At 42.6% G+C, this 23,627-nt stretch overlaps 2 protein-coding genes across 3 annotated transcripts; both read left to right on the forward strand.

Moving 5' to 3' along the window:
* Positions 1 to 4,606: 4,606 nt before the first annotated feature.
* Positions 4,607 to 5,551, forward strand: LOC138795207 (trace amine-associated receptor 4-like). Its single transcript, XM_069974204.1, has one exon. The coding sequence runs from the start codon at positions 4,607 to 4,609 to the stop codon at positions 5,549 to 5,551; it is 945 nt and encodes a 314-aa protein (XP_069830305.1).
* Positions 5,552 to 6,923: 1,372 nt separating this feature from the next.
* On the forward strand, positions 6,924 to 13,197 carry LOC138795629 (trace amine-associated receptor 4-like). 2 transcript variants are annotated; one of them, XM_069974973.1, is made up of 3 exons: positions 6,924 to 6,987; positions 10,121 to 10,221; positions 11,801 to 13,197. In XM_069974973.1, the coding sequence occupies exon 3, from the start codon at positions 11,821 to 11,823 to the stop codon at positions 12,859 to 12,861; it is 1,041 nt and encodes a 346-aa protein (XP_069831074.1). In that variant the 5' UTR covers positions 6,924 to 6,987; positions 10,121 to 10,221; positions 11,801 to 11,820; the 3' UTR covers positions 12,862 to 13,197. The 2 variants fall into 2 exon arrangements, with proteins under 2 accessions (XP_069831074.1, XP_069831073.1); XM_069974972.1 differs by lacking the exon at positions 6,924 to 6,987 and having other exon boundaries at positions 10,061 to 10,221.
* The last annotated feature ends 10,430 nt before the right edge of the window (positions 13,198 to 23,627 follow it).

The following is a 23,627-nucleotide window of genomic DNA, read 5'->3' on the forward strand; positions in this document are numbered from 1 at the left end:
TAAGAATTTTTCCCTTTAGGCTGGGTTCACACTACGTATATTTCAGTCAGTTTTGTGGTCCTCATATTGCAACCAAAACCAGGAGTGGATTGAAAACACAGAAAGGCTCTGTTCATACAATGTTGAAATTGAGTGGATGGCCACCATATAACAGTAAATAACGGCCATTATTTCAATACAACAGCCGTTGTTTTAAAATAACAGCAAATATTTGCCATTAAATGGCGGCCATCCACTCAATTTCAACATCGTGAGAACAGAGCCTTTCTGTGTTTTCAATCCACTTCTGGTTTTGGTTGCAATATTAGGACCACAATACTGACTGAAATATACGTAGTGTGAACCAAGCCTGATCAGTGAAGCTGTATTTGATTGCTAGTAATGTTAAAATTGTGATAATGTACAAATGAGGCAACAAAATGTCTGTCTGGAGCTTGTCATTTTTTATCAAGGTTTAATCTTTGTAGGCAATAACCTTAAAGCGCAGTTGTTGCATTTTTTTTTTAAGAAATCAACAGGGGTTGTGGTAACAAGCAGTTTTGCAATATATATTTTTTTAATTTTCTATGTTAAAATGAGCATTATACATATGCCCAAACTGTGGTCCGTGCTAATCTTTTCTCTTTTCAAAAAAAGAGAGTAAACAAAGGAAATCCCAGTCCTTTGTGCGCTCACACAAGGAAAGACACCTGTACATCATGCAGGCTGTATATAAACTAAGAGCAATTAACTTAGGATATTTATTATTAACTTTTGCTAATTTTATTATCAGTTTGTTTGTTATGTAACAATTCAGTCCGTATAATGTCACTATGAGGCTACAGAGGTTTTGGTACTGTGTGACAGGAGAGCTGACCATACAATGCGAGCACCTACAGGATTTTCTGCTACTAAATATTTGTTACTGAATATTTTTTTATAATTAAGAGAATATATTGCTATACTGATTGCAATCACAGTGACAGTGGCACTTTTATATATACCTTAAAGCTATATATTTTTTTTGTTTGTTTTTATCAGTGTTAGATTTGTGTTGTTGTACATACACAGTATGGTATACGTTATATTCTCTATTTCTGTACACAAAATAAGGCTTTATAAAAATGGAAACTTTCTACCATATTAGTGTTCTTATCTACTAACTGGTTGGTGAACAGAGAATAATGCTTGCTTGCTTGTTCTACTACCAGTTGCTGAATTTACATACCAATGATCATTCATCAGTGTGTCCCTTTCATAAATAATAAGCCTTTTAATGGGATCATCTTTTAAAAATTATGCCTGTTTGTTGGGCCATAAAATTCCTGTAAAACAGAAGAAATAACAGGCAACAAAAGGGCTTACTTTTTATATATTATTTGTATGTGATGCTGTCATCTATTTCCATCTATTTCCATTTTTTAATAATTTCTTTGTTATGTTAGCAAGCACATGCCATACCTTATTTCTTTTTATTGTCCTGAGCAGTAGTAAATCCCCATTAGTCATGAGCGAACATGTTCGTAAATGTTCATATGTTCATACGAACATGATGCTAATTGTTCATGTTCGCCGATCACGAACAATTTGTTTGATGATAGCAATAGTTCTAACAATCATTTTAGAACATTTTTGTGCATGCGAATGTATGCAACTATGTAAGTTTCCTCCCACCAATTTGAAAGAGCCAATGAACATGTGGGGAAGAAAGGGGACATCAGGTAATGTAGTAGTCATGTTCACTACCTGCATTACTGTGATTGGCTGTACGATTAGCGTCATTACATATGTGACGTACATGCTATAAAAACACGATGTTGAGAATTTTCTCACAGTCTTTCCTAATTCTTGTGCCGTTCATTAGGGAGAGTGAAACGAGCAGGGACAGCATCTGAATATAGTTAGGCAGCAATATTCACAGCGGTGGTTAGTCAGTGTAGGGAGGGAGAGCTGACCGAGTAGGGCTTAGAGCATTTTGAAATTGTCAGTGTAGGGAGGGTGACAGAATCCAGCATTTAAGCACTAGAAAAATTAATTTCTTAACCCTGCAGAGACCAGGCGTCCTCTGTGAAAAAAAACTTAAGAACCCAACTGTCAGGAATGTGCAGTAGCCTGGTGTGAACTGGGCCTGTTTTTTTGCTTTTGTGTGACACACCCAATTGCTTTTCAGCTTCCGGCAATGCAAGAGTTATACTGAACTCTGCTAGCCCTGGTTGCCGCACCTGAGCAAGTCTGTTTGATTGACGTGTTTCTCTGCCTGTCTGCAACCTGGGGGATCAGAGCACCGGTCCAATAGGGATCCGGACTGGGCTCTTGATCCTCATAAAAGTAGGCTGAGCCAGTCTCACAGTGCAGGCTATTAAGGTTCATACCCTGATCCCAGCTCCCCTTGTCTACTCCTGCAATCCCCATTCCTAATTCCTCTGCTTGTTTGACCTGTTATCTGACCTTCTGTCTGACCTTTGACTATCCAATTGTTAACTGACTTTGTACCGCATTTGGTTTGGACTTTGGCTTGTCAACATCCCTTTATGTTTGTTCATCTGTCTTGTTTCGTGTAACACCTATACTAGTGCAGGGACCGCCTTCGTGGTTGTCCGCGGCTACCTAGGGCTGTTTGAGGCAAGTAGGTAGGGACAGTGGGTGGGCTCAGCATTAATCTTTAATCTTTCTGTCTGGCTCTGCTGTGTGCCAGTGACTGCAGAGTGTAATTTATATACACAGTAGTATATAAGTCATTGCGTATATATGCATGGGCAAATAAAATATACGTTAATGCTAAGTAATTGCTTGGGTATTATGTATTTTACGCTTTACACCTAATCTGTAGACATCGAGATGTTCGCTCATCATTAATCCCCATAGAAAACCTTTCCTACTCTGGATAGTTTCTGAGATGAACAGAGGTAGCAGCAGAGAGCACTGTGTGAGACTGGAAAGAATACACCACTTCCTGCAGGACAAATAGCAGCTGATAAGTACTAGTAGACGTGAGATTTTTAAACAGAAGTAATTACAAAGCTATACAAAACTAGCTGATTTGAAAGGAAAAAAAAGTTCTTCGGAGTACTCCTTTTAACTGTACTGTTGAGGTGTTGTAGTGTGTTTTGTACTTAGTGGGAACATTTAGCAAAGGTTTCAGCTGTCAACTAGAATAGGACAATGGGGCTTTTTCCTATTGGCAGTGTTCAGGTAAAACACATGCTTTTAGAAGATAGCCAATAGTAATACTTTGTCCAGAGTTACCTGGAAAATACATCTGAATAAGAGATACGTTTTTAGTTATCTAAGCTGCACTTTTGAGCCCATTAAAGGTTTGTCCTATCTTTAGGCTATGTTCACACTACGTAAGTTTCCGGCCGTAGCGTGTTCCGTGAATAAGCGGCCGGAGATTTACGTATTTTGCGTACAATGGAAAGTATACGATCTACGGCTGCACAGTTCACACTATGTAAGAACTTACGCCCGGATCGTATGCGGCGCCGCAAAAAATGAACCAGACCATTGTTTCAGGACGGAAATGCCGTAACTTACGCCCGTAGCGTAACATGCGGTCCCGTACGGAGTGGTGATTTCTTCATTTTTGCACTTTGATTTGCTGATCCAAAAGGTTCTGTGGGGTGTCCGGGGCTAGGCAAAGATAAAGTAAAAGACCGCTGTCAGATTGCTACGTACGGGAAGCGTAAGTAGACTACGGGCGTAAGCTCGCGGACCGTACGTAGCCGGCCGCAACTTACGTAAATCCCCGGCCGGAGTTTCACACGTATATGTCCGGCCGCGTAAAATATGCGGCCGGACATATACGTAGTGTGAACATAGCCTTAAAGTGTGTATATGAATAGTATACCCTTTTTCTTTTTGGTGCACAATGATTGCATATAGTTGTATATATTAAACTGATAATAAAAATAATTGTAAAGAGAAAATACATCAGAATGACACCCAGTGAATACAATCTTTATATGAAACTAATCATTGTCCTTGTTTGCACTAAAATGAATTATTATATTAGGACTTAAAGCGGCACTATCAGCAGGTTCTTCCCAGAGAACCTGCTGATATCGCGCAGTAGCTGTGTCCCTCAGTAGTATATAGCCAATTACCAACAAAACACAGTAATCACTGAACTCAAGGAGATCAGTAAAAAAAAATAACAATGAAGTACTCAATCAAGAGTCTCCACTGATGCCCCCCAAAATTTAAATATGCAAAACAAGAGTCTGTGGAGCCTCGGTTGCGATTCTCAAAACACGGGAATAGCCAGATATCCCTAGCCTGTTGCCACGGGGTGCCTTCATGATGAGGAGACCACCCCACCACCCTGATAGGTAGCCCCTTAAGTCCCACACTTCAGGAAGAACCTGCTGTTAGTTCCGCTTTAAAATACACAGTTCATTCTGCAGAACATTTCTATGCCTGTCCATGTACCAGTATATGTTGTCTTCATAATTATTTGCAGAATTTTGGGTTAATTTTTGTAATTTTGTAATTTTTTTTCAGGGATCTAAATAAGATAAAAAAGAGAACATCATGATTTGGGAAAAAAATGCAAGATATTGAAGCATGTTTTATTGGTTGGAATACATCCTGTCTTAGAACCATCAGACCGCTGCTTACTGATATATCTATGTATACTGTCATATATGGAGCTATCATTCTTACAATTGTGGGAAACCTCATGGTGATCATTTCAGTTTCTCATTTCCAACAGCTTCACACACCAACAAACTTTCTCATTTTATCAATGGCCATTACAGATTTCCTCCTTGGACTTACGGTTATGCCATACAGTATGGTCAGATCCATAACCGCATGCTGGTATTATGGAGACCTGTTTTGTAAACTACATAGCTGTATTGATATGACATTGTGCACTACTTCCATATTTCACCTATTCTTCATAGCTGTTGACCGGTACTATGCAATATGTCATCCTCTTCATTACAGCAGGAAAATTACAATTCCTGTCATAGTGGTTTATATATTAGTCAGCTGGTCTATTCCATGTCTATACTCATTTACCCTAGTTTTATCAAATGTAAATGTAGCAGGTATAGAGGGGCAGTCAACACTTGTACCTTGCGTGGGGTCTTGTTCTCTTGTGTTCAACAAAATTTGGGGTGTCATCTCTGCATTGGTATCATTTTTTATTCCAGGTACTCTTATGATTGGAATATACATGTATATTTTTTCTGTTGCTAGGAAACAAGCTAAGTTGATACATAATATTTGTAATTCTATAAATCAAAAGAAAAGCAGTAAAAGGAAAACTCTTGTAAATGCTGAAAACAAGGCAGCTAGAACCCTGAGCTTGGTTATGGGGGTGTTCATTCTTTGCTGGTTGCCATTTTTCGCTCTTACTGTAGCTGATCCATATTTAAATTTTATAATATCAGAAGATATATACAATATTTGTCTTTGGCTTGGGTATTTCAATTCTTCACTTAATCCTATTATCTATGGCTTTTTTTACCCTTGGTTCAAAAAATCATTCCTTTTAATAGTGACTGGTAAAATAATGCAGTTAGATTCCGCTTCTTTCAATATTATAAATAGTCAACACAAACACTAAACATATCTACGTTCCTCCCCCCAAGATTCCCACCTAAAATAATTGACAGACACAAAAGTTGGTCATGCTCACATGTAGCTATGTTTCTATTATAGGAGTAGTGCAAAAAACTGAATGCTACATGCTCAGACAAGAAAAGGAATTTAAAAGACCAACTTCAAGAAGATACCCTATGTGAGTCACTGGATGTAACTGCACTGTACCCACTAAATGCGGTTACAAGTACATGGAAAAAGGAATATATATACCACGCCCACAGACCATACCCTTAAAAATGTATGTGTAACTGTATGTATGTGTCCACTGTATGTATATGTTACTGTTCCCCTGCCCTCAGCCCCCCCAAAGGCATGGGGGGGTGCATCTCTCTAAAGGACGTCCAAAATGATTATCTGCTACAGATTTTTTCCTAATGTTCCTTTTTTAATGCACTCTCTTCACAACTGTAACACACGTATGTCACTATACAGACGCCACCCCTACACAGACTTTTTAGACTGTCCCTAAAGCAGAATTTTTACCAGTTACTAATAACCCACATAGTCTGCTCCAGAGACAAGCTTTCCGCAATGGCCCGCAGTATATTTGGCTCTCCAACTAGCTTACCTACCCACTTTTGTTAACGTTACTTGAACCTTTTTGTGTCACACTCCACTGACAGTTTGTAAGGGAAACTACCATCCCTGCTGCCCAGCTACTTAGCATGGACATGATGAAATTTATGAATTGTTTAATTTTCCAATACAATAGCTGAGAAAAATAAATAAAATAGTCCATTTGATAAATGATTTTATTAATGATTTTGACTTTAAAGAAAGGTATGAATCTATGGCTATATTCATGTTTTCCAGGACTCCCTGGAGCTATGTTCACACAATGTTTTTTCAGCTCAGTTTAAAAGGATGTCCGTTATTTTGAGTCAATAATATTGGACGTCATTTAGCTGTCTGTCTGGTACATTATTCTAGTATGTGTTACTAATTGCCCTTTGGGTGTGTCTTAATTGAAAAGTCTATTGAATTTAATGGTAAAAAAGGAGAAAGAACTGTGACAAAAGAAAAACTGTGTGAACAACTAATAAAAAAAAGTCTGCTGTTTGCAAAAGACATCCGAAAATAATGATCATGGCGGTAAAAACGTCCGTTTATATATTGTATCATAAAACTAGTAATAAACACTAGATGTCACCCCTGCACTAATTCTATGCTACTCAAACATATTTGTATAGAGTTTAAAGAGAAGTATTGTCATCATTGCTTAGCAGCCACAAGTGCTCTATTTACTCTGAAGGTTTTTTTATGTTCCATGTTAGAATATGACATATGAGTAACAGCCTACTGAGGCAATCATTTGTTACGGCACTGTCCCTAAATCAATTACTGCCTAAATGGGCTGGAGGCTGCTGAAGACGACAGAAGAAGACAAAGAGGGAGCAGGTAAATATAGATTTGTTCTATCCAAATGGTATATAAAGTTGTACTGGCAATGCTTTAAATGGAAAAAAAATTAGCTCTCCTCTCCAAGGGAAGTCAATGTCCAACCCATAGAAGAGCACTGAAACATGGCTAGCCATGTCACTCCAACCAGACACTTATAAGATACTGTAGCTACATCAGATTTATTAAAATCATATACAAACATATAATGAGACAGACTTGTCTGGCATTTGTGGCCACTGATCAACTTACAAAAAGCTACACATATAATTTTAAGGTGAGCTTGTCAATAGTCTTTGGTTTCGAAAAGTTAGACTTGAGTCCCTCCAGTTGGTGTTTGCTTATAAATTTGAACATTGAAAGAGAAGATGGACCAAGGTATACTACATGTATTGTAGCCGCCAAAGAGGATCTTGAGCATTTTTCAATGTTTGACTGCCCAATTCGAGTAACAAACCCATTAAAAGCAATGGGAGACTTTTAACCAGGTGCCTTGTTGTTTTTTGTATGTTTCATTATCACAACCCTTCAAGGGATAAAACATACAAAATTTAGAAAAAAAATGCTATAGTTTACTCAGCCATCAGTTATTGAAGGTGTATGACCACCAAGTATGTTCACTCAACACTATAAAGGAAGAATAGGTATTGGAGAAAGCAAAAAGCCTGGGTAAAATAGCATAATAGCAGAAAGTAGGCAGCAAAGAGTAAGGAGCATTTGTCTTTCTGGCTTTGGAAGTGTTGAGTTAGGGCCCTATAACACAGAGCGATTAACGGCCAAATCAGGCCAATTTGTCCGATTATCACTCGGTGTAATAGAGAGAATGATCATCGGCTGATAGTTTCTTTAGGTCCTGACCTAAAATCATCAGGTGCGGATAACTGTACTATAAAATAATAAAGTATTAGTTCTCTGGTGTCCTTGAAGGCCTTCCCCAGTGTCTGCAGCTCTGCCTTCTATTCCGGTCTCTGTACTGGCAGGCCGCGGTCTTTCAGCCAATCACTGTCCGAGACAGGCTGTAGGACGCTCATCCAGTCAGTGGCTAAGACAGGCCGCCGCCAGTGATTGGCTGAGCGGCCGTGGCCTGGCAGAGCTGCAGACACCAGGGAATGCGGTAAAGTTAATAATTATTTTACACTAAAGGCAAGACATTTATGTAGAGGCATTGTGCCCCTACATAAATCCTAAGCATTTTGTAACGTTTCAAAAGATTTTATTTAAGAATTTTCAAAATAAATTATTCAAGTCATACAACAAATCAGATACAAACCATAGGTGTACATGGTAAATGAATGTAAGTGAATACATTTTATATGAATTCAGGTATAAGTATTGGTTAACATATTGCTAATCAAACCAGGTAGGGATCAGGGTCTTCCGTGGGGTACACGACCCTCAGGATAAATGGAAAATGGTAATGTAAGTGTCCTCAATATAGGTGATCATCTTACAGAGAACAGTTCCAAGAGCATCACTTCTCACTAGCTCATAAGTAAAGAAAACATCATAGTGAACAGGAAAAACAAACATCCAACAAAATGCAGGCGTAATTAAAGTGATTAAATCATTGGATGAAGAAATGCAATATGTAATAAGTATGTATTCATGCGTTCAATGGTACATGGTACTTACTTGACTCCCAGGGTTGCCACTGAGTCATAAATGTATTAATGGTCTCACTACCGTAAGCAATATATTTTTCCATCAAATAAATTTGTCCAACTTCTGATAAGACGTCAGAGGCAAGTAGCGGAGCACAAGATTTGCATCCCCTTGTTATTAGTAATCAGGCTAAAGTCAGGATTTTGCAAGTAAAAAGTCTAAATTTTGCAGGGATATGTGATAGGCCTAACGATAGGAGGGCCATTGCTGGAGTAAGCTGAAGTTTAGTATGTAAAATTTCGGATAGTATGTTACCAAAATAGTTTCAGGTAAGGGCACCCCCATAGTATATGTAATAAGGTACCTTCACCTCCGCACCTATGCCAGCAGTCGGCTGATACATCTGGGTACATAATGTGTAGGCGTTGTGGTGTGAAGTACCAATGTAGCCAGCACTTGAAAACGTTTTCACGTTGCTGAGCACTTATAACCGATTTTAAGGACCAGTGAAATGCACATTGCCATTCGTGAGCTGAATAAGATTTAGAGATCGAGCATTTTTGGTAAACACATCAAAGCCCCCTATGTGGTCTAAGCATTTTTAAGCCCGGACTTAATAAATGTCCCCCTATATGTTTTATTGGTAATTTTAATGAGTAGAACAGAAGTGAATGAAGCAAGAAGTATGTATCATATGGGAGTTAGCCTATGGGGAGTTAACAACTATATAAAATGCTGTTTGCTACCATTCACTATCACAAGCAGAGCTAGGGTTCCATAAAAAGAAAGGCAGATAAACCTATTTGCTTTTACATGAAATTACTATTTGGCTACAAAACACAAAATGAAAGAAGTGAGGACACTAAATATACATTGGTAAGGGGATTTTTTTAATTTATATATTTTATTGAATTTTGAAGCTGATTTTAATGGAAGTCACTTTCTAAGTCACTTTCTAAGTGGAGATGAAGGGGCTGTAGCAATGTGCTATTGACAATGTGAATATGATTTCTGATGCTTATCGCACCTCATCTTGGTATCAATATTCAGTAAAGTGGCAAGTATTAGAGGACTGCTGCATATATGTAGGCCATCAAAGTCCTGGAAATGGTAATGACCCCAAAGCTAGTATTCTGTAATTGTAACTCTATGGCTATGTTGCATTAGCATAAGGCTGGGTTCATGTCTCATTTTTAATTTATCTATCTTTAATTTATCTATACATGACATGAATTTAAGAAAAATTGACTTTATGTACGCATCTACTTTTAACATGTATATATATATATATATATATATATATATATATATATATATAAATGTCACATAAATATGCATTTCAAATAACCAGTAATCAACTAATATACTGCGGTGCGTAATAAATAACTGGTGTGATATAACTGATGCCTGGCCTGATTATTTCACAGTTGAGATCGCCAGGAGACACAGCACATATATGGTAACTTATTAAGCAGCGCTCTCAGAGATGTATTAGTCAGAGCTAAAATTCTCCAGATGCTTTTTCCTGCAGAACACACAGTGCTGTCATCTCCCAACTACTACTAATGTACAGAGGAAGAATGGGTGTGGAGAAATACAGAAGATACCGATAATTAAAACTAATCCCTCCTGGTAAGATATAGGCACTATCATTGATATAGCTGTATACTGATACATTGCCTGTTGTGTACAATACTGTGTAAGGATTGCTATATAACATGAGCCCACATAAGGTCTATGATCTATGTGATCAGATAACCTGTCATACAGGAAGGATACATAAAAACTGTGTGTGGAATTGACCCATTATATAAAAGAGACAAGACAAAGGGAAGGAGGTCTGCATATGCACTGTGTTAAGCTCACAGTGGTTAGTGGGATTACAGAATCTTACAAGGGTCTTAATGACTTCATGGTCATGTGTCCATCATTAGCTTTTACCTTATAACTGGGAGACACATGACTTCATAAGGTACTATAACTTTTTATCATTAGGCATGTGTATGTATTTTTAAATGGGAGGTTTCTGTGTTCTGTATAGATTGTTTGGTAATGCCTTTAACATAATGGTAGAGGTTGTTGTCATGTTTCTCTGGAAATAAGACAGGGTCCTATTTTTTTTTCCTCAGGAAAATTGGCTAGGGCTTATTTTCTAGGTAGGTTATTTTTCCATGAACAAGAATCCCTTTCTTGTATGCCACAGAGTATCTTTTTCTTTTTGAAATCATGTTTTCTGGGGGTAAAAATTTACCTTTCCCTGTATATACCAGTCAGAGGTAAGTGAATCTATTTGTAGATCCATCCCAGGACTGGGGATCTGAGGGGCAAGAGGTGGGACTGTGGAGCAGGACACTAAGGCGGTTAAGTGGATTTTGCCCTGCTGTGGCAGGAGGTAGCAGGTCACTTGTCCAGGACATTTGGGGAGGTATGGTGTATCTATTCTTCATCTCTGTGGCCTCATGTGACATAACTCACTTTAACTTGGGCTTATTTTTGGTGTAGGACTTATATTTTTAGGTGTACTTGAAAAAACCTTGCAAAATCAAGCTAGGGCTTATTTTTGGGGTAGGGCTTATTTTTCGAGAATCATGGTATTACAATTGTATTATTGCAGTATTAGGGTATGTGCACACTACGGAACCCCAGCGGATCACCTGACACGGATTCTATGCACAGGCAGATTCCGCTGTCCACCCGAGGACGGCATAATCTGCCTGTGCATAGAAAGGAGTCTATGGCACAGGCAGAGAGGTGCGCGGCTGCGAGTGGGGGCAAGCTACGGAATCCACTGAGAATTCTCCTCAAGAATTCCGTAGTGTGGACAAACCCTTAAGCTATGTTCTTTTTCTTTGTCTTTCCGGACAGCCATCATTTTAGTGCCAAATGATGACCATTTATCGATAATAACAGACGCAAATAATGATAGTGACCATTATTTCTTGCTGTCATTAACAAAACACGACACCTTTTTGTCATCTGTCCAGAAATCCCATAGTGAGAACATAGTCTAATTTGGACCTGCATATGAATGTTCAGGGATTTGAAACTTGTATGGCATTTTGCAGCTCTGTATCAATAAGTAGTATGCAAAGAAAAGTTGTTTTATCGGACAATTGTCAGAGTCCTTTTGAATCTTATATACAGCCCTGTTCATACATTTACAGTAAGCATAATGTATATAATATAGAATTATCATTTTTGTTCTTTGCAGTGATCTGAAGGAGTGTGAACATGAATTCCTCAGAATCATGGAATGAGGAGACCGTGAATATTTGCTTCTATTTTCTCAACAGTACCTGCATTAGTAAAAACAGATCTCTTTCTAGTTCCTGGGCTTTGTATATAGTCATGTCTGGAGCAGTGGTTCTCACAATTTCGGGAAACCTGTTGGTGATCATTTCAGTTTCTCACTTTAAGCAGCTTCACACTCCGACCAACTTTCTCATCTTGTCCTTGGCTATCGCCGATTTCCTGGTTGGCCTGATGGTCATGCCATACAGTATGGTGAGATCTGTCACCTCATGCTGGTATTTTGGGAACCTATTCTGTAAGCTTCACAGTTGCTTTGATATGATGTTGTGCACAAGTTCCATATTTCATCTCTTCTTTATTTCTGTAGATCGGTATTATGCGATATGTCACCCTCTTCACTATTACAAGAAAATGTCAATTCCAGTGATACAGTCACTTTTGTTTGTAACTTGGTCCGGGCCTTGTCTCTATTCCTTTGGTCTTATCCTATCTGATATACATACAGAAGGCATCTATCAATATGTCGCTACATTGTCATGCATTGGCTTGTGTACTTTAGTGTTAAACAAACTTTGGGGGACAATTTCTTCAATTATTTGCTTTTTTATACCTGGGATTTTAATGATTGGCATTTACATTCATATATTTTCCATTGCAAGAAAACAAGCTAGGGCTATATCTAACCAACCGAATTCTCTGTGTGGGAAAAGTACAACCTGTAACAAAAAGCACATGAACATGGAAAACAAAGCAGCAAGGACGTTAAGCTTAGTTATGGGTGCATTTATATTGTGCTGGCTGCCTTTCTTTACTATTACAGTCATTGATCCTTTCATAAATTTCTCCACATCTGAAGATCTTTATAATACTGCTCTGTGGCTAGGGTACTTTAATTCCACTCTTAACCCAATACTATATGCATTGTTCTATCCATGGTTTAAAAAATCATTTGGATGTATTGTATCAGGTGGCATATTTCATCAAGGCTCTTCTTCCATGCATGTTATGGCAAGTGTATAATTTTCTAGAATAACGTATCATAGGTTAACTACTATTTGTGTGAAGTGGTGTTAACATTATTTACATGAATGTCTCTTTATGACTCTAGAATAAGTATAAGACTGGGTGAATTCTAAGAAGGGGAGATGTACAGAGGGGTTTCCCTTTCCCCTACTCTTCTGTCAGTACTGCATTATGTAGCGACAGCTGGAGCTTCTTGTCAGCTCTTAGAACTTGATCCAATATATGAAAAGGGACAGAAGAGGGAGAAGCAGGGCAGCTTAGACAGGAATAAACTTCACTCACCATGGCTCTCAACTTCTTAAAGAAGTCCGGCGGAAATTTTTATTAAAGTATTGTATTGCCCCCTAAAAGCTATAAAAATCCCCAATATACACTTATTACAGGAAATGCACATAAAGCGCTTTTTTCCCTGCACTTACTACTGTATCAAGGCTTCACTTCCTGGATAATATGGTGATGTCACGACCCGACTCCAAGAGCTGTGTGGGCTGTGGCTGCTGGAGAGAATGATGGCAGGGGGATGCTCAGTGTCCCCCTGTCATCATTCTCTCCAGCAGCCACAGCCCGCACAGCTCTGGTAGTCGGGTCGTGACATCATCATGTTATCCAGGAAGTGAAGCCTTGATGCAGTAGTAAGTGCAAAGAAAAAAGCACTTTAGGTGCATTTCCCGTAATAAGTGTATATTGGGGATTTGTATAAATTTTGGGGGGCAATACAATACTCTAAAAAACATTTTTGCCAGACTTTTCCTTCCACTCCTGGGATGTAAAAGCAATCTGCAGTAGATGTATATGTTTCCGCAAGTGTGTAATGTGTATGCATGGATATTTTTACATTAAAGGGGGAACCCTGGCAAAAAAAAACTCATATAGTTATTTACTTCTCTTTAAAAATCTCAAGTCTTCCAGTACTTATCAGCTGCTGTATAACCTGCAGGAAGTGGTGTATTTTTTCCAGTCTGACACCTTTTGTCCGTGACAGGAACTGTTCAGAGCAGTAAGAAATCCCGATTAAAAACTTGTCCTGATCTGGACAGTTGCTGACATGGACAGCGATGGCAGCAGAGAGTAGTGTGTCGGACTGGACATAATACACCACTTCCTGCAGAACATACAGCAGCTGGTAAGTACTGAAAGACTGGAGATTTTTAAATACAACAAAATTATAAATCCGTGCAACTTTGAGTTGATTTAAACAGTGGTTCCATTCAGATCCTCCAATCACAGTTTCACCATATTTTACAGGACGAAGACCACAGCATGTTATTCTGTTCCTTCAGTAAAAACAATCAACACCAATAGGGAACCCACTGAACCATGTGGTCCACCAGGTGCCTTTGGTTTCCGTTGTGGGATGGATTTAACACTATCATTTTTATTTTCGTGCATTTATGACAGAGCACAAAAACTCAACGCTAGACAGTGCTGTGAACCAAACCTATTGGGGGACATTTATTATAACTGGTGTACTCATATGCCAGTCTTAGATAAAGTTCCACCCCCTTTTTCTCAGCCGGATTTACTAAGAGGCACGCGCTAAAGGAAATTACTGTAAAAGTTTCTTTTTTCATTATATAAGTTTTTATTTGTTTTAAAACACACCAAGAAAGTACAGAAAATAAAGTACATTTGACGGTAATAGTGATTCCAATAAAATGTCTTTGATAAGGAAAAGTATAATACTATCATTTAAATAGTTGTGTAATACAATCAGTATCAAAAATTAAAAATTAAGGAATGTAAAACATTAAAGATGCGTTTCTAAGCACATCATCCCAATGGCACAGTCCAAAACGCTGCCCGTTTCCCGAGCTCTGTGATGTTCTCTTCCCGTGCACCGACCTGGCTCTATGCACTGGAGGCAGGCCCTGCACCCCCCAGTGTAATGATATCCTCATCCCTCTGTGACACGGTCCTGTTCATTCTGTCACAGAGGGGAGAGGATATCATCACAGATATGTGCGGTGATGAAGGATTCTTCCAGTGCCCTGGAATGGTCAACTTCATGGACATTATTAGAAAAGCAGTTACAGTTCTGGATATTTTCTGGATTACAGTTAGAATATTTTTTCCTTTCCTAGAAGCAGGAGTGCAGCTTGTGGCAATAAAGGTGTTCATAATTTGATGAGTTCTCTGATGTCATGGTTTATGGGTTTCCAAAAAGGGCAAATCTGGGAGCAGTCGCAAAATATATGAAAGAGGGTACCCAAACTCCCACATGCCCTGCAGCAGGTATTTTACATATTTTAGAAGATGTGATGTCATCTAGATGGTGAAAATAAAGGGGAAGATTTATTAAGGATACGCCCCTGCCGTACACCAGGGAAAATGGCAGATTCTTGATAAATTGCTCCCAAACTTAGCTGGTCTTGATACAGCAGAGTTGAAGTACTAAGCAGGGGGGGCCGCAGGTGAGCGTGTGGGGGGGCACAGTTGGGGGGTACAGTGTGGGGGCCACAGATGAGCTCAGGGGTGGGGGGGCACACAGGTGACCTGAGGGGAGGGAGACACTGATCAGCATCAGCTGTCAGTTTCCTCCTTCACTTCAGTTGGCTTGGTTAAAAGCGTTAACCCAGCCCATCGGCAACAACGGCCTCTGCTTCTATGGGATCCTGACCGGAGCATATACACATAGTATGCGCTCCGGCTCAGATCCCATGCGGTGCAGCAAATAACTGACATGTCAGTTTTCTGCGGCCGCAATGAATTGCGGCCGTAGGAAACTCTGTCAGTTCACACAGTGAATCGAGCGGTTGCGGCCACTTGCTTCATTGTGTGCTATGGGAGGCTCTGATGCGGGCGCGCGCTGATGCGCCCGCATCAGAACACTTTGGCCGGAAAAATTATCCGGCCGGTACTTAAGTCACTGAACAGCCGGTCTAATACATTGTGTGAACATAGCCTGAAACTAGACAAAAAAGAACATTTCTAACAGGATCTAAGGAGGACAGAAAAATAGAAAAACAACCTCCTTCTGTAAAAAAAAAAAAAAAAAAAAAAAAAAAAAAGGATTAAATGCAGGCAAATGGTCACGTTTAACCATGAAAGAAGCCTCACTATAGATCTACTATGAAAGAAGCCTCACTATAGATCTACTAATGGATTTGTTTTGATATAAAGAAAAAAAGAATGGACATTTGAAAAGGCTACATTAACGTGATGTGAACAGTCTGTTAAATAGATACAAAAAAATCACTGTTGATTGTTACTATTTGAAAGTTCATAAAAATGGATAAAATCAATATTTTCAGAGCATGCATGTTAATACAGTGAAATCATATCTGTCATTTTTCTTGAAAACTATTTTTTCTGACTGAGAATACACAGTGCACAGCTGGACATGTGCAGTCGTGTTTATCCATCATGTTTATACAGTCATCTGCTGAACATACGTAATGACAGAAGTATAAGATAATGTCTCTTTAAATGTCAGTAAACACATCCAGACAAACACGTTTTCCTTGGAAATGTTTTCCATGTCAGTTTGTGAGAAGGAAGATTTTACAGGATTGCCTTCCTACTAACTGTTGGCTGACACACCAGAATGAAAATAAAAAAATCTGTGAAAAACGATTTTTCCCTTTCAGATGTCAGTTACATTGTATGTTATTAACACCTGAAGACATTTATTATGTGGCGCCAAGGGCCCATTTGTGAATAGTTCTATTCGCCAACGCTTGTTTTGCGAATAATTTATTCGTAAGTGGGCTCTTTGTGTCTTGCTCATGCCAGAGGGACGGAAAGAGAGAGTAACGGAAGGGGAGGGGTCTGACGGTGTGGCTGAAGGCGTAGGGGGCACAGCCTCTGCGTGCGTCCCATTTAACATTTTTCCAGCTTTGCGTTGGCGTAGATGTCACTTTGTGCGCACACAGTAGGGCTCCTATGCATAGGATTTATGTAGAGGCATTGCAGCTCTACATAATGGAGATTATCGGCGCTACAGCCACATTTTTTAGCCTGGTGCTGTAATAAATTTGTTCCAAGATGGCGAACGCACAATTTGATACACATAGGAAAAGAAAAGATATGCCCACCTGTCCTTGCCTCCCTGGTGTCCTTCTACGGGTCTCTGGTGTCCCCCGCTGATTACAGCCGCCTCCAGCCCGCTCAGCTAATCACTAAGTGGGACAGGAAAGAACAGCAGAACAGCAGCCAATGATTGTCTGTGCGGGATATCACTTCCAAGACAGGAGCGACAGCTTGCGCAGCCAATCACTGGCCCCTGGACTGTGTCGTCTGTGTCGTCTCGTCACTATAGGGACAAGAGTATGAATAACTGACTGAGATGGGGCAGCGATATGGTCAGTGATTGGTTGAGTGGCCTGTAACTCTTGTCCTAAGTGCCCGCTTAGCCGCTGCGGCACTGTCTGTCACTGTCTGGCTGAGTGGGCTGTCAGTCGTGAGATGAGGGTGAAAACTCGCACAGTCAATCACTGACTGGCTGAGACAGGATAGCGCCACAGCCCATGAGTGCCTGAGTGAGCTGACACTCTTGTTTCACACAGGAAGTGGACTGCAAGTAGTGGGTGACACCAGGAGAGTGCGGACAGGTAAGTATTGATGAGCGAACTTGTCGAACCGCACTAATTCAGCTACAGTACATCCCTGCAATAATTCCCTTGTTTTAATGCTGTTTGTTTACGGTTGAGTTCAGGTAAACTTGAGCTTTTCTTCAAAGTTTGCGGAAGGCTGCCAAACTGAACTTTTAAAAGTTACCTCATTTCTAATTATAACTAAAACCTTTAGTAAACACATTCACACATTGCAGTTTCATTGTGTTACTGACTTAATTGCAGTACTTTATCATTTCATTGTGGTCTCACCTACACAGCATGCTGTATTCTATAGCTGTATTCTGTACCATTAACACCACACAGCACACTGTATTCTCTACCTGTAACACCACACAGCACATTGTATTCTCTACCTTTAACACCCCACAGCACACTGTATTCTCTACCTGTAACACCACACGGCACACTGTATTCTCTACCTATAACACCACACAGCACGCTGTATTCTCTACCTGTAACACCTCACAGCACGCTGTATTCTCTACCTGTAACACCACACAGCACGCTGTATTCTCTACCTGTAACACCACACAGCACGCTGTATTCTCTACCTGTAACACCCCACAGCATGCTGTATTCTCTACCTGTAACACCACACAGCACGCTGTATTCTCTACCTGTAACACCACACAGCACGCTGTATTCTCTACCTGTAACACCACACAGCACGCTGTATTCTCTAACTGTAACACCCCACAGCATGCTGTATTCTCTACCTGTAACACCACACAGCACGCTGTATTCTCTACCTGTAACACCACACAGCACGCTGTATTCTCTACCTGTAACACCACACAGCACGCTGTATTCTCTAACTGTAACACCCCACAGCCCGCTGTATCCTCTACCAGTAACACCACGCAGCACGCTGTATTCTCTACCTGTAACACCACACAGCACGCTGTATTCTCTACCTGTAACACCACACAGCACTGTATTCTCTACCTGTAACATCACAAAGCACACTGTATTCTCTACCTGTAACACCACACAGCACACTGTATTCTCTACCTGTAACACCATACTGTATTTTCTAACTGGAACACCACACAGCACACTGTATTCTCTACCTGTAACACCACACAGCACACTGTATTCTCTACCTGTAACACCACACAGCACACTGTATTCTCTACCTGTAACACCACACAGCACACTGTATTCTTTACCAGTAACACCACACAGCACCCTGTATTCTCTACCTGTAACACCACACAGTACACTGTATTCTCTACCTGTAACACCACACAGCACACTGTATTCTCTACCTGTAACACCACACAGCACACTGTATTCTCTACCTGTAACACCACACAGTACACTGTATTCTCTACCTGGAACACCACACAACACACTGTATTCTCTACCTGTAACACCACACAGTACACTGTATTCTCTACCTGTAACTAGAGATGAGCAAACCTCGAGCATGCTCAAGTCGATCCGAACCCGAACTTTCGGCATTTGATTAGCGGTGACTGCTGAACTTGGATAAAGTCCTAAGGTTATGTGGAAAACATGGATATAGTCATTGGCTGTATCCATGTTTTCCAGACAACCTTAAAGCTTTATCCAAGTTCAGCAGCCCCAGCTAATCAAATACCGAACATTCGGGTTCGGATCGACTCGAACCCGCACCCGGTTCGCTCATCTCTACCTGTAACACCACACAGCACACTGTATTCTCTACCGGTAACACCACACAGCATGCTGTATTCTCTACCGGTAACACCACACAGCATGCTGTATTCTCTACCGGTAACACCACACAGCATGCTGTATTCTCTACCGGTAACACCACACAGCATGCTGTATTCTCTACCGGTAACACCACACAGCATGCTGTATTCTCTATCTGTAACACCACACTGTATTATCTACCTGTAAAACCACACTGTATTCTCTACTGGTAACACCACACAGCATGCTGTATTCTCTACCTGTAACACCAAACAGCACGCTGTATACTCTACCTGTAACACCACACAGCACACTGTTACTACCTGTAACACCACACTGTATTCTCTACCTATAACACAACATAGCACACTGTATTCTCTACCTGTAACCCCACATAGCACTCTATATTCTCTACCTGTAACACCACACAGCACACTGTATTCTCTACCTGTAACACCACACAGCACACTGTATTCTCTACCTGTAACACTACACAGCACACTGTATTCTCTACATGTAATACCACACAGCACGCTGTATTCTCTATCTGAAACATCACACAGCACACCAGTAGTGAAAATTGATGGGGGCAGAGGGGGCGGCCGCCCCCGGGCCCACTCTGGCAGGGGCCCACTGTGATCTCTAGAGCTTTTTGCCGCCGCTGCCCGCCGCCGCCCGCCATCGCATGGGTGAGTGCAGCCACAATGATCACCCCGCCCCCCGCCACCATCTTAACCTGATCGGGTGCACTGAGGTTGCGTACGGCCTCAGCGCACCGCTGCTGGTACGTGCGCCGCCCACCTGTCAATCACCGGACTCCCGCGCTCGCACCAGGACGGCTGCCTATGAGTCTGCTGCTGCTGCTGCCCCCATCATAATGTGACGCCGCTGCCCTCCGCCGCCCACCATCGCCTGGATCGGATGGGTGAGTCCAGTGCAGTGAGTGCACTTAGGTTGCGTTGCATACTGCCTCAGCGCACCGGCGCTCTGGCCCGCCCACCTGTCAATCACCGCCGGCGCCATGCTGTTCCGTCTCCCGCTCGCACCAGGTCAGTGCCGGACGGCCGCCTATGACTGCTGGCAGCAGTCTGCTGCTGCACACAGGGACAGACAACCAAGCTGGTAAACAGAGGGAGCTGGTAAACAGGGGGAGCTGGACATGTAGAAACAGGGGGAGCTGGTAAACAGGGGAATCTGGTAAACAGAGGGAGCTGGTAAACAGAGGGAGCTGGTAAACAGGGGGAGCTGGTAAACAGGGGGAGCTGGTAAACAGGGGGAGCTGGTAAACAGGGGGAGCTGGTAAACAGGGGGAGCTGGTAAACAGGGGGAGCTGGTAAACAGGGGGAGCTGGTAAACAGGGGAAGCTGGTAAACAGGGGAAGCTGGTAAACAGGGGAAGCTGGTAAACAGGGGGAGCTGGACATGTGGAAAGAAACAGGGGGAGCTGGACATGTGGAAAGAAACAGGGGGAGCTGGACATGTGGAAAGAAACAGGGGGAGCTGGACATGTGGAAAGAAACAGGGGGAGCTGGACATGTGGAAAGAAACAGGGGGAGCTGGACATGTGGAAAGAAACAGGGGGAGCTGGACATGTGGAAAGAAACAGGGGGAGCTGGACATGTGGAAAGAAACAGGGGGAGCTGGACATGTGGAAAGAAACAGGGGGAGCTGGACATGTGGAAAGAAACAGGGGGAGCTGGACATGTGGAAAGAAACAGGGGGAGCTGGACATGTGGAAAGAAACAGGGGGAGCTGGACATGTGGAAAGAAACAGGGGGAGCTGGACATGTGGAAAGAAACAGGGGGAGCTGGACATGTGGAAAGAAACAGGGGGAGCTGGACATGTGGAAAGAAACAGGGGGAGCTGGACATGTGGAAAGAAACAGGGGGAGCTGGACATGTGGAAAGAAACAGGGGGAGCTGGACATGTGGAAAGAAACAGGGGGAGCTGGACATGTGGAAAGAAACAGGGGGAGCTGGACATGTGGAAAGAAACAGGGGGAGCTGGACATGTGGAAAGAAACAGGGGGAGCTGGACATGTGGAAAGAAACAGGGGGAGCTGGACATGTGGAAAGAAACAGGGGGAGCTGGACATGTGGAAAGAAACAGGGGGAGCTGGACATGTGGAAAGAAACAGGGGGAGCTGGACATGTGGAAAGAAACAGGGGGAGCTGGACATGTGGAAAGAAACAGGGGGAGCTGGACATGTGGAAAGAAACAGGGGGAGCTGGACATGTGGAAAGAAACAGGGGGAGCTGGACATGTGGAAAGAAACAGGGGGAGCTGGACATGTGGAAAGAAACAGGGGGAGCTGGACATGTGGAAAGAAACAGGGGGAGCTGGACATGTGGAAAGAAACAGGGGGAGCTGGACATGTGGAAAGAAACAGGGGGAGCTGGACATGTGGAAAGAAACAGGGGGAGCTGGACATGTGGAAAGAAACAGGGGGAGCTGGACATGTGGAAAGAAACAGGGGGAGCTGGACATGTGGAAAGAAACAGGGGGAGCTGGACATGTGGAAAGAAACAGGGGGAGCTGGACATGTGGAAAGAAACAGGGGGAGCTGGACATGTGGAAAGAAACAGGGGGAGCTGGACATGTGGAAAGAAACAGGGGGAGCTGGACATGTGGAAAGAAACAGGGGGAGCTGGACATGTGGAAAGAAACAGGGGGAGCTGGACATGTGGAAAGAAACAGGGGGAGCTGGACATGTGGAAAGAAACAGGGGGAGCTGGACATGTGGAAAGAAACAGGGGGAGCTGGACATGTGGAAAGAAACAGGGGGAGCTGGACATGTGGAAAGAAACAGGGGGAGCTGGACATGTGGAAAGAAACAGGGGGAGCTGGACATGTGGAAAGAAACAGGGGGAGCTGGACATGTGGAAAGAAACAGGGGGAGCTGGACATGTGGAAAGAAACAGGGGGAGCTGGACATGTGGAAAGAAACAGGGGGAGCTGGACATGTGGAAAGAAACAGGGGGAGCTGGACATGTGGAAAGAAACAGGGGGAGCTGGACATGTGGAAAGAAACAGGGGGAGCTGGACATGTGGAAAGAAACAGGGGGAGCTGGACATGTGGAAAGAAACAGGGGGAGCTGGACATGTGGAAAGAAACAGGGGGAGCTGGACATGTGGAAAGAAACAGGGGGAGCTGGACATGTGGAAAGAAACAGGGGGAGCTGGACATGTGGAAAGAAACAGGGGGAGCTGGACATGTGGAAAGAAACAGGGGGAGCTGGACATGTGGAAAGAAACAGGGGGAGCTGGACATGTGGAAAGAAACAGGGGGAGCTGGACATGTGGAAAGAAACAGGGGGAGCTGGACATGTGGAAAGAAACAGGGGGAGCTGGACATGTGGAAAGAAACAGGGGGAGCTGGACATGTGGAAAGAAACAGGGGGAGCTGGACATGTGGAAAGAAACAGGGGGAGCTGGACATGTGGAAAACAGGGGGAGCTGGACATGTGGAAAACAGGGGGAGCTGGAAATGTGGAAAACAGGGGGAGCTGGACATGTGGAAAACAGGGGGAGCTGGACATGTGCAAAATAGGGGGGGGGGCTGGAAATGTGGAAAGCAGGGGGAGCTGGTAAACAGGGGGAGCTGGACATGTGGAAACAGGGGGAGCTGGACATGTGGAAACAGGGGGAGCTGGACATGTGGAAACAGGGGGAGCTGGACATGTGGAAACAGGGGGAGCTGGACATGTGGAAACAGGGGGAGCTGGACATGTGGAAACAGGGGGAGCTGGACATGTGGAAACAGGGGGAGCTGGACATGTGGAAACAGGGGGAGCTGGACATGTGGAAACAGGGGGAGCTGGACATGTGGAAACAGGGGGAGCTGGACATGTGGAAACAGGGGGAGCTGGACATGTGGAAACAGGGGGAGCTGGACATGTGGAAACAGGGGGAGCTGGACATGTGGAAACAGGGGGAGCTGGACATGTGGAAACAGGGGGAGCTGGACATGTGGAAAACAGTGTGGGACATGTGGAAACAGGGGGAGCTGGACTCACAACCAAGCTGAAGCGGCCTCCAGTCATATATAGTGCACTGTCCACTGAGTTTTCTCATCCCAGGGGTTTTCTGATTTAACCCTACTTGGCCCAGTTCTCTCTGGCAGCTTCATAGAGGAACTGGGGGCTGATCTGGAGATCCTGGGGGGAATGGGGGCAGAGGTCCGACCCCCCCAGTCTCTTACAGGATAAGGGACAAGTATGTTTAAATCAGAAAGCTGTGATTCGGATCACAGAGAGCAGGGTGCAGCAGCCTGAGCTCTATTGTAGTGGCTGCCCGAGTTAGCTAGTGATTGAGCCTGCGGTACCTCCCTGTGAGTGATGCACCTGTCTTAGGCAGAATGCAAATTATCTACCTCTATGGTGTATGGGTCAGTGTATAGGGAAAATAATAGTCTTTGCATAATGGATTTAACTTTTTTTACGGTTTTAACTACAGATCTCAGGTCAACCTGTTATACTGCCCATACATCCATGACATTGGGATAGTGAG

Source organism: Dendropsophus ebraccatus, chromosome 6 (genome assembly GCF_027789765.1).
Source record: "Dendropsophus ebraccatus isolate aDenEbr1 chromosome 6, aDenEbr1.pat, whole genome shotgun sequence".
NCBI lineage: Eukaryota > Metazoa > Chordata > Amphibia > Anura > Hylidae > Dendropsophus > Dendropsophus ebraccatus.

What these genes read in the sequence shown, in the direction of transcription:
- LOC138795207 (XM_069974204.1), top strand. Translation starts at nt 4,607, where the DNA reads ATGTATACTGTCATATATGGAGCTATCATTCTTACAATTGTGGGAAAC.
- LOC138795629 (XM_069974973.1), top strand. Translation starts at nt 11,821, where the DNA reads ATGAATTCCTCAGAATCATGGAATGAGGAGACCGTGAATATTTGCTTC.